A 17,291-nucleotide genomic window follows, 5' to 3' on the forward strand; every position below is an offset into this window, starting at 1 on the left:
TGTTTCCCTCTGTAGTTTCCCCAGAGTAGTTTTTAGGCAAGGGAATCAGTGGCTTGTGCTGTCTGCCATCTTAGCAGGAACCAGAAGTCCCAAGTAACTTCGGAAACTAATAGAGATTTCTGTCCTTCATGTTATCTGAGCCTCCTGTTCACAGAAAGGACTCCTCTGGCCTTCAGAGGTCCCAAGCTGCCATACACAGAATTGACTTGTCTGACTTCTCAAATATCTAAGCTCATAAATCACAGAATGCACCCAGAGGGTGTCAGCTGGTTACTGACAAAGGGGACATTTCAGGTCCTCAGAGGGCCAGATTCTCCCATATCTTGGATGGCCCCTGGGGCCAGGGTGCCTAAGCCCCTTATCCGCACTTGTTAGACCCACAGTCTTGGAGACCCTAGGCACAGAATGGTCTTGTCCTGCCTCCGGTGACTGAGCCCTCATCTGAGGAGTGGTCAGCCTCCTGTCCAATACTGGGGGGTGATGAGAGCCTTTTAAGAGTTAACTCCAGCTTTATATGACATTGTTTTGGGAGAGACAGATGAGAGGATAGCTGCCCTTGTGCCCCTCACCTGTCAGTATTGCCTAGAGCAGCAACTTCCGGCCAGAACCTGGCACAGTGGGGCCACGACCTGAAGGACCCCAAGTTACTTTATCCATCATCTGCCATGTCTTCTGTGGAGGGACAGCACTCGGCCTGTGAGAGAATCTGCCTTCTGAGAAGGTAAGTGGGAAAAATGAACTTTTTTGGATCATTATCCTCCACATAGGTAGGTGACTCCTTTTAGGGCCTGAGCTTTATCAGTGCTTGATTTGTTTGTCCACAGTAGTGGGACGGAGAAGGCAAATAAATGGTTTCTATTGTTGAAATGATTAAGACAGGTATCCATGAGCTGGAAACCCAGTTTAGTGCTGACAGCCTGAGGCATGGCAAGGCCACAGTCCCTTAAGCTGTCCCCAAAGCAAGTGACGAGAATAGGAACCTTAGACCCCTGCCCAGGACCACTAGCATTAGTGCATAAGACTCACAGAGAAGGGTATGGATCCTAGAAATGGTGACGTGTGGAATGCTAGAGGTAGCTGGCGCAATGTTTCTAAGTAGCCCATACTTCCCAACCTTTGTAATGAATCTTGCCCTTTCTGAATCAGGAACTCTCTCTCCCATCCCTCATTCAAGGGCCTGTCCTAAAACATACATTCACAGACATCATCCAGACCCTTATAGGCAGACAGATGTACCACAAAACAGCCTCAGGCCTCCTCAAGCAGTCCTCGACCTGGGCTCACCTTCTAGAACTGATTTCTCAGCATCCATTCTCCTGCCACTGGGGAAGCAGGAGCCGCCCTTCACCTGAAACGGGAAGTATTTCAGCTCCAGCAGGTAAAGAGGCCCTGGGGACTCTCATCTACAACAAAAACCAGGGAGAAGGCAGAGAAATACACAGACCACAGTGACCTTCATGTGTGCAAAGTACAGCTGTTAAAAACAAAACAACAAAAACAGAAAAAAAGAGGCTGTGGCTGCCGTGGGGCAGTACTGAAGCAGAGCCCCATACTCTCAGACCTGGGGAGAGAGGGCACTATGCTCCCACATGTCTAGGGCTGGCAGGCAGGGAGGTGGGGTCTCATGTGTAGGCCCTCTTGGCAAAGAACGGATATCTGGTGGGGTTGATTGTGGGCTGGAGGTAGTCTGGTCAAGATGGGGCTGTGGCCTCCGCCCCCTCCTCTGAGTCCCACACCTCTGACTGCAGGTAATCAGCGAAGAGAGCCTTGGCCCGGCGTAGGACGCGCCCCAGGTGGTGTTTTCGCACGAGGCGGTCAAAGTGCATGGCCAGCTCATTGTAATCCAGCCCGTTGCGCATGATGTGGTCACGGTGCTCCAGCAGGATGGCGAGGCACAGGAAGAGCATGAATGGGTTCCCTCGGCCAAACTCCTGGGGTGGGGGCAGGCCCAGTGGGGGTGGGGGTGGCAGGGACTTCCCAGGGTCTTGTGGGGAGCCCACCTCTGGCATCAAGGGGGATCCTGCAGCCACGTCACCAGTGGGTGAGGCGTCCTGGGTGGATGGCGGAGATGAAGACGATGGGGAATCAGGGTGGGAAGAGGAGGAAAGCAGTGGGTCTGAGGAGTTCAGCAAGGGCTCAGAGAGAGACTTGGAGCTGATGAGGGCAGCTGGGTGGGGCAGCTGGACCAGGAGGTCCCTCCTGGGGCCTGTGTTATCCCTGAGTTGCTGGAGGTCATCCAGACTGGCCTGTCTCAGGAGACGCCCCCCGCCACCAGGCCCCTGGCTGGTGGCTGCCAAGTGGTCAACAGCATCTTCAAAAGCACCACCTCCTCCACCGGCGGGCCTCAGCATGTGCCTCTGCCGCACGGGCCGTCCCCTGTGGCCCCCAAAGCCAGTGTCCGCAACCAGGCTGGGGGGGCCCACGAGCTCTACCTCATGCTCAGGAGGGTCGGGGGGCAGCGAGCTCCAGGTGACCTCCAGCATGCGGAGAGCATCATCAAAGGCGAACTCGCGCTTGAGCTCGAGCAGCAGCCAGCGGTAACAGAAGAAGAGGTCGTCAGCACCGGCTTCCTGCAAGTACTGGTAGAAGGCAGGGTCGGCGTGTCGCAGCAGCAGCTTGAGGTGAGCAAACTTGGTGGCCATGGCGCGGCCATCAGGGTGGAAGTTTGCAGCCAGGCGCTTCATGATACCACAAAAGCAGACGAAGGCATGGCCCTCATGGTCCATGACGGCAAGGATGGGCGAGGCCAGGTCGCTCATGCCCTGGCAGTAGGACACCTGTGGGTGAGTAACAGCGTAAGTGGTGAGCAGGTCGTGCAGAGCCCGCAGGTGTGGGCCGTCCTCGGGCCCCGCGAAGTAGGGGTGGGCCCGGTCGGTACGCAGCACGTCCTTGAGCACCGTGCTGCGGATGAACTCCAGGTCCTCGGGGCTTGCTCGCTGGGCCCACTCGCTCTTGAGCTGCTCATACTCGCGGCTTTTGCGTTTCATGTAGTCCATCCGCTCGCGGCCTGTCAGCCCATCTGGGTACACGTTCAGAAGGTACCTCCACACCACCTGGCCAGGGATGAAAGGGATGAGGCTGAGAGTCTACAGATGAGCTGCCACACCCTCATGTGGATCCATCACCACCCAGCCACCCTGGGCCTCTGCCCTCCTTTGGAAAAGCCTGCCTTCCTGCCTCTGACTCCTAGCCCCTCCTGAAGGTAAGCCTGCTCTGCTGGAATAGTTCCATGCCATCCCCCGAGAGTGTGGCCCACCGCGTGTGTCTCTTGAGCTATTCATGACTACTGTGATGGATCCAATGAGTGACCAAGAAGGCTCACCTTTCGCAGGGAGGGCTCAACACCACCATGGTAGATCCGCAGGCGCAACTCCTCGGGGCGCGAGAGCTGGCCCTCGTGGTTCAGGTATGTGTGAAACTCCGCATCACTCAGGGGAGGCTTGAAGGGCTTGACGTCTTCCCCATATGACCAACTCAGCACCTGCTGGACCTTGGACAAGGTGCGGCCCACCTGTGAAGGAAGGAGGGAGGGAGGCCACTGCTCAGCTGGGCAGGCCAGGGGCAGGTGCCAACCAGCATGCTCAGAATCGGGGATGCCAGGGATGCCCTGCCCTCCAATCACAGCTGGGACCCAGGGCTCCCTGTAAGCACCTGAGAGAGGATGGACTGTGTGAAGGGCAGGGCAGCTGTCGTCAGCGATGACCGCTTCTCAGCCAGCAGCACGTCAGAGCCAATGACATCCTTGGGGCTGATTATGTCCCAGTCTTCCAGCAGTGGGCCTGGGCACACAGAATGATGCCGTATGAGAATGCGGATGAGAACCCCAGACCTCAGGGCCGGGTTCCTCTCCCTCCAAAGCCAGGCCACCCACAGGGCAATGAGCCACTACACTCTCCCTTCCCATGTCATCCCAATCACATAAAAATAAAACCATGAATAATCCTCTTGTGGAAACTGTCTCACAGAATGGCTGGGCAGACTCTAATAGTAGTATTTTAATGATATAAGGTAATATTTATCAAGCATTTACTATGTGCCAGGCACTGTGACAAGCCTTAATGTCAATATAAACAATAAGAACAGTAGACAACACTTCCATACGGCTAAGTGCCAGGAAGCGTTCTGAGCCCTTTGCAGATATTAACTCATTTAATATTCACATCCATCCTCTAAGTTAGGCACTATTATTATCGCCACTCTGTGGAAACATGCATAGTCAGGACTAGAAGCTGCCCAAGGCCCCACAGCAAGTGGGTGAAAGAACTGAAATTTGAAGGCCAGGCCCAAAGCTCAAGAGCCCAAACTCTTAATCTTATATTCCTGCTAGCCCTCCTCCCGCAATTGGTATAGGCTACCATTATCATTCTTATTTTGCAGACCATGACAAACAGGTTGGAACAGTTAGTAAGTGGCCAAGGAAACGGTAGGGCTGGGATGTGAATCTCATTTACCTTACTCCAGGGCCCAGATAAATTTTAGCAAAAGTATTTGTGGAACAAGTATGCCATGCATGTTAGACAGAAGAAACAATGCTATGCTTGATATTAACCAATTCTGGCCCTTGGAACATCAGCAGAAGTCTGTCCCTTCTCTCTCTTCTTTACTCCCCCTTGCATCCTTTCTTCCCACCTCAAATGTCATGTGGCTGAAGCAGCAGTGGACAAATGAGTAAGTTCGAGAGACTTAAGAGATGTCGGCCCTGGCGCCACAGAGCTGCTAAGCTGACAACAGCAAAGACCAGTGGCTTTCAAACTCTATTATATGAAACAAATCAACTGGGATTTGTTCAAGCCATTGTCATTTGCAGGCAAATGCTGTCACTAAGCAACAATTCCATGAAGTCCACTGTACTTTCTCCCCCAGAGCTGAGGGGGAAGCAAACCCTGGGCCATAAGTGGATGTCACTGCCTCTCCTTAGTTGTCCTATGGGGCACTGCAAACCTAAGGGGTCCAAAAGGGGAGCCCAAGATCCACTCTAGACATAACCTCCTCCTCTGCTCCTCATGTGAGTGAACAGCGTCTCTACCTGTTCAGTTGCTTAAGTCCCACACCTCACAGATGTCCTTGCCACCTCACACTCTCTCAACTCCCAGGGCCAAACTGTCGCCAAGCTCCATAGCTTCTGCATGCAGAACACACTTCAATTCCACCTCTTCTCTCAGCTCACACCACACCTCTCACCTGAAACTGCCTCCCAACCAGTCCCTGCCTCCCCTTTGCCCCTCTGCACCCTCTCCCAACAGCTGCCAGAGTGGGCTTTCTAAAACATGAAAACACGTAAAATGAAGAAGGTCCACTACTCAACAGGTAAAATGAAGAAGGTCCCACCAATGGTCTGAAAGACCAAAGAGAGGAGCCCCTGTCAAGGCACAGAGGTAAAGCTTGATGATTTGAGAGGAAAGCAGAGACACTTGGAGGACAAGTCCAGGAGACCTGACATGCAAACCCTAGGAAATGCAGGAGGAGCAAAGGGGTCAGGTGGAGACAGAATTACCCAGATATGAAGAAAACTGTCCCTGAGATGAAGAAGTGGCTCAGAAGGTCTCAGATAGGATGAATTAACGAACAGCACAGACCACGGGCTCCCCCAACTCTATTCACCTGCTGGCGAAATGCCCACATTCTAAGAATGAAGATAAACTCTTGCCAGTTTCCAAAGACGAAGAACAGGCTGCTTACAACTGAAAGAAGGTCAGATTGCCGATGGGCTTCTGTTGCACAACTCTGGAAGCAAGACAGTGGCTTGCAGCACCTATGGAGTACTGACAAGAGAGGCCTGAGATCCAAGGGTCCCACATCTAGCCAACCCAGTATGTATCCACCACGACTGAAGTTTCTGATCATTAGCATACATGTAACCCATGCACCTTACTGGAGGAGAACAAAGAAGTTCTCTAAGAAATGACTACTGAATGACTACAAGGGCTCAAGGTGGGTGGGGGAAGGCAAAAGGGAGGGTAAATGGAGACAGGCCACAAGTTTTTTTTTTTTTTTTTTTTTTTTTTTTTTTTTTTTTTTTTTTTTTTGTGGTATGCGGGCCTCACTGTTGTGGCCTCTCCCTTGCGGAGCACAGGCTCCGGACGCGCAGGCTCAGCGGCCATGGCTCACGGGCCCAGCCGCTCCGCGGCATGTGGGATCTTCCCAGACCGGGGCACGAACCCGTGTCCCCTGCATCGGCAGGCGGATTCTCAACCACTGCGCCACCAGGGAAGCCCCACACAAGTTTTTAATATATACAGTTAAACATAAAATGACAAAGAGACTGTGACTGGGAGTTTGTAATATTGTTACGTTAGGATTCCTGAAACATAAGCCACTGACTCTAAAGAAAAGATAGCGATAGCCTGGAATTGAAAAAGAAAAAAAAAAAAATTACTGTCTGAGCAAAGCCCAGAAGTTAAGGGTTAGGAAGCAGGAGAAGAATGAGAATGAGAAGTGTTCCAAAGCTTCCATTTCAAGGGCTACGGAGGGTGGAGGAGGCTGGAGGGGAAAAGTGGTCAAAAGATTTCACTGTCAATTGTGTAAAAAAGCATAAATCCAGCTATGGAGATTTTGTGAGAGACATACTAAAACTAGGTGACAAAGAAAGGTTAAAAATTGAAGAAACATTAAGGTATACCTGGCAAACACAAGCAGAAAGCAAGAGCAGCCATGTGAATGTCAGAAAAAGCACCACTCAAGACCAAAAACATGGGACTTCCCTGGTGGCACGGTGGATAAGACTCGGCGCTCCCAATGCAGGGGGCCCCGGTTTGATCCCTGGTCAGGAAACTAGATCCCACATGCAAGCCACAACTAAGAGTTCACATGCTGCAACTAAGGAGCCCGTGAGCCACAACTAAGACCCGGTGCAACCAAATTAAAAAATAAATAAATAAATAAAGTGTACAACTCAGTGGGTTTAAAAAAAAAGACCAAAAACATGACAGGAAAAGAGAGATATTCTATATTGTTTTTTTTTTTTTTTTTTTTTTTTTTTTTTTTGCGGTACGCGAGCCTCTCACTGCTGTGGCCTCTCCCGTTGTGGAGCACAGGCTCCGGTTGCGCAGGCTCAGCGGCCATGGCTCACGGTCCCAGCTGAGCTGCTCCATGGCATGTGGGATCTTCCTGGACCGGGGCATGAACCTGTGTCCCCTGCATCGGCAGGCGGACTCTCAACCACTGCCCTACCAGGGAAGCCCTATATTGACTTTTAAAAGAAAGAACCTGTTAATAAAATGGACAGAGGATTTCTATAAGCCCAAACTCATCTAGTGGCAAAACCAGATCTGAACTGATGTGTGACTATATGTAGTCTTTTTTAAAAAAAAATAAATTAATTTACTTTATTTATTTATTTACTTTTGGCTGTGTTGGGTCTTCGTTGCTGTGCATGGGCTATCTCTAGCTGTGGTGAGCAGGGGCTACTCTCTGGTGTGGTGCACAGGCTTCTCATTGCAGTGGCTTCTCTTGTTACAGAGCACGGGCTCTCGTTGTGCAGGCTTTAGTAGTTGTGGCGCACAGGCTCAGTAGTTGTGGCACATGGGCTTCAGTAGTTGTGGCTCGTGGGCTTTAGAGCGCAGGCTCAGTAGTTGTGGTGCACGGGCTTAGTTGCTCCACGGCATGTGGGATCTTCCCAGATCAGGGCTCAAACCCGTGTCCCCTGCATTGGCAGGCAGATTCTTAACCACTGCGCCATCAGGGAAGCCCTATATCTAGTCTTTATGTAACCCACTAAGTGTGAATATACACACACTTCCCTGAAGAAACATGCAGGTTTCATTATGGGGTGCTGCCCCAGGCTCTTCTTGCAGTATTACACAATATGTACTATACGTACTGCACCTCCTTATCATAAAATTGTCAAACCTCCCAAATCTTAAATTATATATTTTGTGCAATGCCAATCAGTGATGTAATGGGTTTTTACCTGGAACTGTATAAAATTATTTTAAAGTTCATATGAAAGAATTCACATTTAAGAATAGTTAAGAAAAAGGAGAGCCAAAAAAAAAAAAAAGAATAGTGGGAGGAAGGCAATGCTTGCCTTATTAAAATGTATCACAAAACCACTGTGATAAAAATATGGTGTTAGCATAGCATGAGACAAACAGAGCCAAATGGTGGAATTCAATATAAAAAGCCCAGAAATAAATCCAAGGACATATGGGGACTCAGTACATGACAAAAGTGGCATTTCAAATCAGTGTAGAAAAGGTGGCTATTTAATAAATGATGCTGACATACCTATTTGTCTGGATTTTTTTTTTAAAGCTAGGTCTACTAATCACAATGCTGACAGAGATTTATATGTAGAAAGGAAAATAGTAAGCATATTAGAAGAAAATGTAGGATAATATTTGTATAAGCTTGTGGATGGAGAAGATGTTCCAAAGTAAGGAGAGATTCAGAAATCATAAAGAAAAAGACAGATATATGTATATATATGTGTATATATATATATATATGTATATGTATATATATATACATATACATATATGTATATATATGTATATGTATATATATACATATACATATACGTACATATATACATATACATATACATATATATATATGTATAAGACTGCATACAAATTTTAGTGGATTTTTTTTTTTTTCGGTACGTGGGCCTCTCACTGTTGTGGCCTCTCCCATTGCGGAGCACAGGATCCGGACACACATGATCAGCAGCCATGGCTCACGGGCCCAGCCACTCCACGGCATGTGGGATCTTCCCAGACCGGGGCACGAACCCGTGTCCTCTGCATCAGCAGGCGGACTCTCAACCACTGCGCCACCAGGGAAGCCCATATTTTAGTTTTTGATAGGACCAAAAAAGCACCATAAACAAAGCCATAAAACAAAAGGATAAGCTTGGAAAAAAATACCTGCAATACATATGACAGAAAGAGGATTCATATCACAGATTGGCTGATGGTCTAGGCTTGGTAATCTTCCAACTGTAGAGGTGACAGAAACTGACTTCTTCCCTGAAAGAGGGACTGGGCCATCTAAGTGGTCACAACATGCCTGTTGCTTTCACAGTCATGAACACGACCCCAAGAATTCCATTAATAATATTTGTAACAGCTCCATCGATTGGACACTTACTTACCTATTAATGTATAGCATGATACCATTAATGTTAAACACATACCGTCTGTGTATATATACAAATATGAATATACTTACGTATCTCTATATGTAGATTAATTTGTCTGTGTGTATGTGTGTGTGAATAAATAAAGGACCTGTAAGGTTACACATCAAACTGATCAAAGTAGCTCCTGCAGGGCAAAAGGGTAGGGGAACAAGATTAGGCATAGTGGGGGCTTCCCTGGTGGCACAGTGGTTAAGAATCCGCCTGCCAATGCAGGAGACACAGGTTTGAGCCCTGGTCCGGGAAGATCCCACATGCTGTGGAGCAACTAAGCCCGTGAGCCACAACTACTGATTCTGCACTCTAGAGCTCACAAGCCACAACTACTGAGCCTGTGTGCCACAACTACTGAAGCCCGTGCGCCCAGAGCCCATGCTCCCAACAAGAGAAGCCACCACAATGAGAAGCCCACACACTGCAACGAAGAGTAGCCCCTGCTCACAGCAACCAGAGAAAAGCCCGCGTGCAGCAACGAAGACCCAAATGCAGCCAAAAATAAAATAAATAAAATAAATAAATTTTAAAAAAAGATTAGGCACAGTGGTTCCAGGAGACTTCAGCATTATTTATAATAAGGAGAATGTATTTACTGGATAATTAAAGATTAGTTCCATTAGGGAATTCCCTGGAGGTCCGGTGGTTAGGACTCTGTGCTTTCACTATGGAGGGCCTGGGTTCAACCCCTGGTCAGGGAACTAAGATCCCACAAGCCACGTGGTGTGGCTTAAAAAAATAGTTTCATTAAAAAATGCAACTCCAGGGAATTATCTGGCGGTCCAGTGGTTAGGACCTGGCACTTTCACTTCCATGGGCCCAGGTTCACTGGGTTCCATTCCTGGTCAGGGAACTAAGATCCTGCAAGCTGTGTGGCACAGCCCAGAAAAAAAAAAGCAGCTCCAATCAAATTCCCATCAGGATTTTAATGAAATGATAAGCTAATTCTATTAAATGAAAAGAACAGTGGGACTTCCCTGGAAGAATCCACCTGCCAGTGCAGGGGACATGGGTTCGAGCCCTGGTCTGGGAAGATTCCACATGCTGCGGAACAACTAAGCCCGTGCACTACAACTACTGAGCCTGCGTGCCACAACTACTGAAGCCCACACACCCTAGAGCCCATGCTCTGCAACAAGAGGAGCCACCACAATGAGAAGCCCATGCACCACAATGAAGAGTAGCCCCCACTTGCCGCAACTAGAGGAAGCCTGTGAGAAGCAACCAAGACCCAACGCATACAAAAAAAAAAATTAAATATTTTTTTAAAAAAGAAAAGAACAGTAAGTGCATGAGAATATTCAAGAAAAAAATTTAAAAGGAGAACGTTAAAACGTATCATAAAGCTACATGATTAAAACAACATAGAATCGGCTTAGGGTTGAACAAAGAGATCAGTGCAAAGGGATCAGGAATTCAGAAACAAACTCGTGTATTTGCAGGAGTTTGGGAAATAAGACAATGGTAGGAATAGAACTAACTCATCAGTAACTGGAAAGTTGATTCTCTTTAAAAAGATAACTTTTTTTTTTTTTTTTTTTGCAGTATGCGGGCCTCTCACTGTTGTGGCCTCTCCCGTGGGGCACAGGCTCCGGACGCGCAGGCCCAGCGGCCATGGCTCACGGGCTCAGTCGCTCCGCAGCATGTGGGATCTTCCCGGACCGGGGCACGAACCCGTGTCTCCCGCATCGGCAGGCGGATTCTCAACCACTGCACCACCAGGGAAGCCCAAAAAGATAACTTTTAAATGTCCTTTTGCCAAACTGATGGGTGTGTGTCTCTCTGTGTAATTTGCATTCCTCTCAGTTCTTGTGCAGTTGGGGTTTTCTTCACATGTTTATCAGTGGGGCAGATTTTATTTCTTTACTGAAATAGTGCTATTGTGTCTATTTTATAGGTGAGGAAATGGAGGCTTGGGGACTTAGCTAAGTGACTGACACATAGTAGCACACAGGGCTGCTCAGTGCAGAGGTTCCTGTGTCTCTGGCTACCTGTATTTTCCCATTTGTCTCTCTGCCTGTCTCTGTCACTATCTTTCCCTCTGACTCTTGTCTCTCTCTCTCTGCCTATCTTTTTCTCTAGTTTCTTTTTCTTAACAAGCCCCACATTTTGTAGAGTTAAATGGTTAAAAGCAAGGACTCTGAAGACAGTTCAGCCACCACCTGGGTTCAAATCCTGCTCCTCCACTTACTGTCTGTGTCACATGGACGAGTCCTGTCCCCTCTATGAGCCTCAGTTTCCCCATTTATAACATGGGGATGACGATTGTCCCTACCCTGTAGGATTGTTTCGAGAATCCAATGAATAAACATTATGTGTGCAGAATGGCCCCAAGTGTTTGACACACGTTAGCTATTTATATGTTATTATGACATCAATAAAATGCCTCGGGACTTCCCTGGTGGCACGGTAGTTAAGACTCTGCGCCCCCAATTCAGGGGACCTGGGTTCGATTCCTGGTCAGGAAACTAGATCCCACATGCATGGCACAACTAAGGAGCTGGCAAGCCGCAACTAAGGAGCCCGCGAACCACAACTAACACCTGGCACACCCAAATAAATAAATAAATATTAAAAATAAATAAATAAAGTAAAATAAAATGCCTCAGTCACCTCAAATAGGCCCTGTGAATTCCCCGAGGCTGGGAACTGTGTCTTCCACTCCACAACTTTTTATTTTAAAAAATTTCAAATCTATGACAAAGTTAAAAGATGAATACATTGACCATCCATATGTCCTTCATCTAGCTCCCCCAACTGTTCACATTTTTGCCACATTTGCTTCATCTTGCTCTCTCCATATATATACATTTATTTTTTTGCTGAATTATTTGCAGATATCATGATGCTTTACCCCTTAATACTTAACTGTGTTTTTTCCTGAGAACAAGGATATTTTCCTTCTATAACCATGATACCGTTACCATACCCAGGAACTTTAACACTGACACACTATTATTTTCTAATGTATGCTCCATAATCAAATTTTGGGGACCATGTCTTAATTTATCTGTGGGCTCTCAGGGACCAGTACAGGTAAGACTAGGGGAACAAATATGAGAAGACTGGAAGTGGCTGAGAGATAAAAGAAACAAACAAATGAATATGAGTGCAGGGTGAGTGAATGAATAAATACAATTACCATGACTATAATCAGCATTGTTATATTTACAATATTATTATAACTGAAACATATAATACTGTAGCTCTATTATTATATTGCATTATACAATTATATATTACTACATTTATATGCTATAATAAACGTGATCATTATTGTTATCAGAGCTAATACTTTTTGAGCATTCACTATGTAGCCATGCACCTTTCCAGGCTTTTTACATGAATTTCCCTGTTTAATCATCATGATGGCCCTAAGATACCATTATCTCTACTTTACAGATAAAGAAATTGAGGGCCAGTGGCCAAGCCACGATTTGGACCCAGGATTCCTTGCTCCCTAGCCCACTGTGAGGGAGTGCATTGTGAGGAGTGGAGTCATCCCACGGGGAAAGGGGGGCATCCCAGAGCAGTGCCCGTGAGGCACCAGGTACTCACTATCCTCAGTGGGCCGAATATCTACACGCAGCTGCAGGTAAGGTTTGGAGGCAGTGGCGAAGGCTGTGCTGAGGTCCCAGTCAGACAGAAGTGAGAGATTAGCTTCCTGCCCCAGCCGATCCCGGCCCAGGTAACTGATACCAAAATTCTTCTTCCTGGACAGAGAAGACATGGCAGCTTTCAGTGCCCCAGTGCCCTGGAGGCCTCAGGGACAGTTTCCAAAAGAAGCCGAGGAGGATCGATGGTTTTGAAAACAACTTCCTACTGTGTGATGGGCACTGTGCCAAGGATTTCAGGCAGCCTGAGGTCAGATCTTTTATTTCTATTTTGCTTCACAAACAGAAGCAGATACACACCTGCTTGTATCTGGAGAGCACATTGGAAACTGGTAATGTGGTCCCCTCTAGGGAGGGTAACAGAGTAGCTGAGGGATAGAAGTGGGAAGAAAGCAGCCTTGTGCATTAAAAAAAGCAATCTGTATGTCTGTTATTTTTCACAACAAAAAATGTTTATGCACAAAAAGTCAAATAACAACTAAGAATTTGTTCTTCAGATACACCTGTGCAACTATGCAAAGAAGTATGTTGTGTGATAACTACTGTAACCATGGAAACATCCTAAATACCCATCACGTCTGTATTCTTTGAGTTTGTTACCATGTGCATTCGTCCAAAATGACAACGGCAACAAAATAACCATCACACCTGTCTCCAAGAGACACTACTTTTCATCTATCAGGTTGGCAAATTTTCCAGTGTTTTCTAGTAGCCAGTGTTTGTGAGGGTGTGGGGGAAACAGGAATTTTATGTGCTGCTGGTGAGACTGTAAATCGGTAATACCTACCTGGAGAACATTTTGGAAACATCTGTTGAAATTTTAAAAAAGCATACACCGTTTAACTCAGCAATATTATTCCTATGACTAGATTTCCCCAAATATTCCAAGATATGTATGTGGCTGTTTGTTCTCTGTGGGATTATTTTAATAATTATAATACTAGTAATAATAATAATAAAACAGCCTCCCCCTTTACCAAACAACAACAATAAAAATGCCAAACAATCGCTGTCGAGGTGGGTGGCCCACTGGTTTTCCCCAGCATCCCGTTACTCACCCGTTCAAGTCAAAGGCTCGGATGAGGATGTGCTGTAACACATCGAGTGAGGTGATCTGGGGGTCCACAGCAAAAGAGCGAAACTCAGGTGGCAAGAAGCTCTCACATTTCTGGGGAGAGAAGACAGGGGTCGGCCATCAGGGGTCATATCACCATGCTGACGTGGAGTGAGTGGCAGGGACCAGATCAAGGCGGGAGTTCTGACCCATGGGGAGAACTGTTGTTTTTGCTCTGAGTGGAGGGTGGGGGAGGCTTGGGAGGGTTCTGAGCAGAGGAGGGATGTGGTCTGACTCAGGATTTAACAGGATCCTTCTGGCTGCTCTATGAACAGTCTGTGGGGGACAAAGGAGAAAGGAGTGTTCCAGTGAGGGGACTACTGCAATAGTCCAGGCACCCAATCCTTCTTCTACATCCCCTCAAGGATGGTTGCCTGGATCACCATGTCCAGTCTGGCCCTCACTAAACCAGTCCTCCACGCTGCAACCAATCTAGCACATCTATCTACAACACTCCCCTGCTTTAATCTCTTCAAAGGAAACCCTAGGATCCCCAACAGGTGGGCCTATACGACCCCAGCCAGCCTCTCTCCAGTCAGCTTTTTTGAACTTTACACTCTGGTACTACCAAACTCCTGGAAGTTACTCTGAACACATTCTGGCTCCAGGCCTTTGCTTATGCAGATCCCCCAGTCTGGTATGTCCTTCCCACTTTCTTTAGTTGGCTCACTCACAGCTCAGGCATCTTCTCTTTTCTGAACTCCCAAGCCTCTACCTTTGAGCTTCCTCTATTACACTGAAGTGATCTGTTTACTTCTCACCAGAATCTACCCTCTTCTCATCACCATCAGTGCCACCACCCTTGTCTGAGCCACAATCACTGACTGCCTGCTGGAACTACTGCAACAGCTTTTTTACTCAGAGTACACACTAAAGGCGCTTCACAGTCTGTCCCTCTCTTACCTCTCCGATTCACCTCCTACCACTCTTCTCCTCACTCTCTGGGCTCCAGCAACATGGGAACCTAAGGGAACATGCCAAGCTCATCCCCACCTCCCAGCCTTTGCCCTTGCTGTTCCCTCTGTCTAGAACACTCTTCCCCCCTGATATGCACATGCCTGACTCCTTTTTATTTGGGTCTCTGCTCCTTCAGTACCTCTCTGGGGATTTCCCTGTACGACCTTGGCTAAAGTGACTCCCTAATTCCCAACCTTTTTCGTTATTTCCCCATGACATTTACCAGTGTCTGAAGCATCTCATTTATTGAGCTGTTTGTCTCCCCGACGAGTATGTCCGCTCATCCAGGGTGGGGACTTGCACAAAAGTGCACTCTCAACACATATGTTGACTGATGTCAGTGGCTCCTTTTCAGACAGCAACAGCCTCCCTCATTTCTCAAGTCCCCACTCAACTATTAAGGCTCCTCCTCCAGCCCTATAGCCCCTCCTCTCTACCCACAATCTCCACCCATCCATTCCAGAGGCCTCTACCTTTCCATTTGCAGTCCTCACGCCCCATGCCCTGCCCTCGCATTCCCAGGTCCAGCCTCTCCCCCACCCTCCACTCACGCCACCATCACTCTGCCCTCAAGCCTCGCCCCTCACGTAACACCCCAATTCTCAGGTCCCGCCCTCCAGCCTAGGACAACTACCGCCTTCCCTTCCCCCGGGAGCTCTGGGCGGGCTGGACGACGGGCCGCCAGCCTCACCTTGACTCGGACCCGCACCACCTCTCGCTCTTCCTCCTCAGCTGCCGCTTGGGCTCCCCCACCAGGCGGGGGCGCTCCGGAGCCGCCCAAGTCCGAGGATCCAGAGGCCGTCGCCATCCCTCCACCACCCGCCTCCGGGTGACAGCTGACTGTTGCCCCCTACCCTTGCGCACACCCCAGAATGCGGGCGCCTGCGGCCCCACCTTGCGCCCGAGCGCAGGCGCAGAGGGCGCCACGGGACCCTACCCCCCCACACACCTGGCACAGGGTGGAGGTCGCCTCTGCGCGTGCGCACACTGTGCTGTTGCCAGGAGCCCCGCCCCCCAAAGCCGGGCATTTTGCCTCACTTTAGCCAGTGTGCAGGCGCCTATTGAGGGCCCGCCCCGCCCTTGTCCTTGGTTTGGTTGTTTGGGCAGTTTGTTTCCGGGTTCACCTAGGTGCGTGTTAAAGTGCGACCTATTCGGGCGAGAAAAGTGGGCGGGGAAAGGAAGCTGCTGCGCGACGACGTCAAGGCTCCGCATCCCGCCCCAAGTCGCCTCGCGTCTCTGCTTAGAGATGATGTCATCTATTTCAAATGCCTGTGATCCTCACTTCAAATGAATCTGCTGAACGGAAGAATAATCATTTTTCCAGAATCTTAAAAAAAATAGTTTACACGTTGTGAAAATTCATGGAGCTGTACATTTATGATTTTTGCAGTTTCTGCCCGCATGTTATACTTCAATAAGTAATTTACCCAAAATAGCCGTTTGTATGCTCTCTGGAGGTCCTAGCTTTTTAAAGTTTGCCTTTGTTTTTATTGAATCCTTACAACACGTTGAGACCGCCCTGTTATTAAATGGTGTGTGTCCACCAAATATCAGCTGAATACTGGACATAGCTTAGACTCCTTTGAGAAACTTTATGTACCACAAAATGCAAAAAGGTATTCTCCTCACTTTACTGTATAACATCTATATGATTTGGACAAAATACAGGGTGCCCTTACAAATGTAATTTCTCACAAAGGAGTCCTGTAAGTTACCTGGACTCCAGCTGTTGCTGCAGTATTGTATGGATGCTACCCTTAACGTTACCTTTTTAGAGAAGTCTGCAATTCTAAAACACTTCTGTGGCACTGCTGGATTTTCTGATGGAAACAGGGACTTTGAAAGTTTGTTTCTCATTAAAATTACCATAGGGTGGAATGAGAAAAACATTAGCCTAGAGCTTGGAGTTTTATCCTGCAGGCCCTGGAGCACAGGTTTTAGATGGGGGTATGCTGTGATCAGATGTCCCTGTCTTGGTTGTGGAGAGAGCCCTGGAAGGAAAGATACTGGAAGCAAGGAATTCAAAAAGGAGGTCCTTACCATAGTGCTGGGGAGAACTTTCTCTTTCATTTGTTCATTGTTGCATTCAACAAAGTGTATGCCAGGTAGTCTAAATATATTAATTCCTTTAATCTGCATAAAACCCCTATGAGATAGGTACTATTATTATCAGCATTTTCCAGATGAAAGCACTGAATGAAAGGGGAAAACATGCTCTAGACCAAAGCGATAGTAAGTGGCACAGAGAGCAGACAGTGCAGTGGATGGAAGGTGGGGCTGTGCCTGGTGTGTCTGAGGAAGAGCACAGAGGTCAGCATGCCTTAAGTAAACCATGAGGTAAGTGATGGATCTGAGGTGAGAAAGTGAAGCATGGCTTTGGCCTTAACAGTGAGGCATTTCTCAAAAGCTACACTGTAGGCTCGAGCGGAACCAGGATTTAAACTGAAGTCCTGCTCTGCACAGGTTACCTGGA

General features: G+C 47.9%; 1 protein-coding gene across 6 annotated transcripts; it reads right to left on the reverse strand.

Annotated features, from left to right (window-relative positions):
* Positions 1-1,454: 1,454 nt before the first annotated feature.
* Positions 1,455-15,881, reverse strand: TBC1D25 (TBC1 domain family member 25). Of its 6 annotated transcripts, XM_067023262.1 has the most exons (8): positions 15,768-15,798; positions 15,042-15,165; positions 13,806-13,915; positions 12,692-12,846; positions 8,868-8,990; positions 3,652-3,779; positions 3,323-3,511; positions 1,455-3,053 (listed from the first exon to the last, which is right to left on the reverse strand). In XM_067023262.1, the coding sequence occupies exons 2-8, from the start codon at positions 15,054-15,056 to the stop codon at positions 1,692-1,694; spliced, it is 2,082 nt and encodes a 693-aa protein (XP_066879363.1). In that variant the 5' UTR covers positions 15,057-15,165; positions 15,768-15,798; the 3' UTR covers positions 1,455-1,691. The 6 variants fall into 6 exon arrangements, with proteins under 6 accessions (XP_066879363.1, XP_066879361.1, XP_066879360.1 ...); XM_067023260.1 differs by lacking the exon at positions 15,042-15,165 and having other exon boundaries at positions 8,868-8,969; positions 15,510-15,881; XM_067023259.1 differs by lacking the exon at positions 15,042-15,165 and having other exon boundaries at positions 15,510-15,881.
* Positions 15,882-17,291: the final 1,410 nt, after the last annotated feature.

This window comes from Kogia breviceps, chromosome X (assembly GCF_026419965.1).
Source record: "Kogia breviceps isolate mKogBre1 chromosome X, mKogBre1 haplotype 1, whole genome shotgun sequence".
In the NCBI taxonomy this organism is placed as follows: Eukaryota; Metazoa; Chordata; class Mammalia; order Artiodactyla; family Physeteridae; genus Kogia; species Kogia breviceps.

Coding starts and splice junctions, on each gene's coding strand:
- TBC1D25 (XM_067023259.1), bottom strand. CDS start 15,626: ATGGCGACGGCCTCTGGATCCTCGGACTTGGGCGGCTCCGGAGCGCCC. Junction 12,847..13,805: donor CGAGCCTTTGACTTGAACGG/GTGAGTAACGGG, acceptor TTCTCTGTCCAG/GAAGAAGAATTTTGGTATCA. Junction 8,991..12,691: donor TATTCGGCCCACTGAGGATA/GTGAGTACCTGG, acceptor GTGACCACTTAG/ATGGCCCAGTCCCTCTTTCA.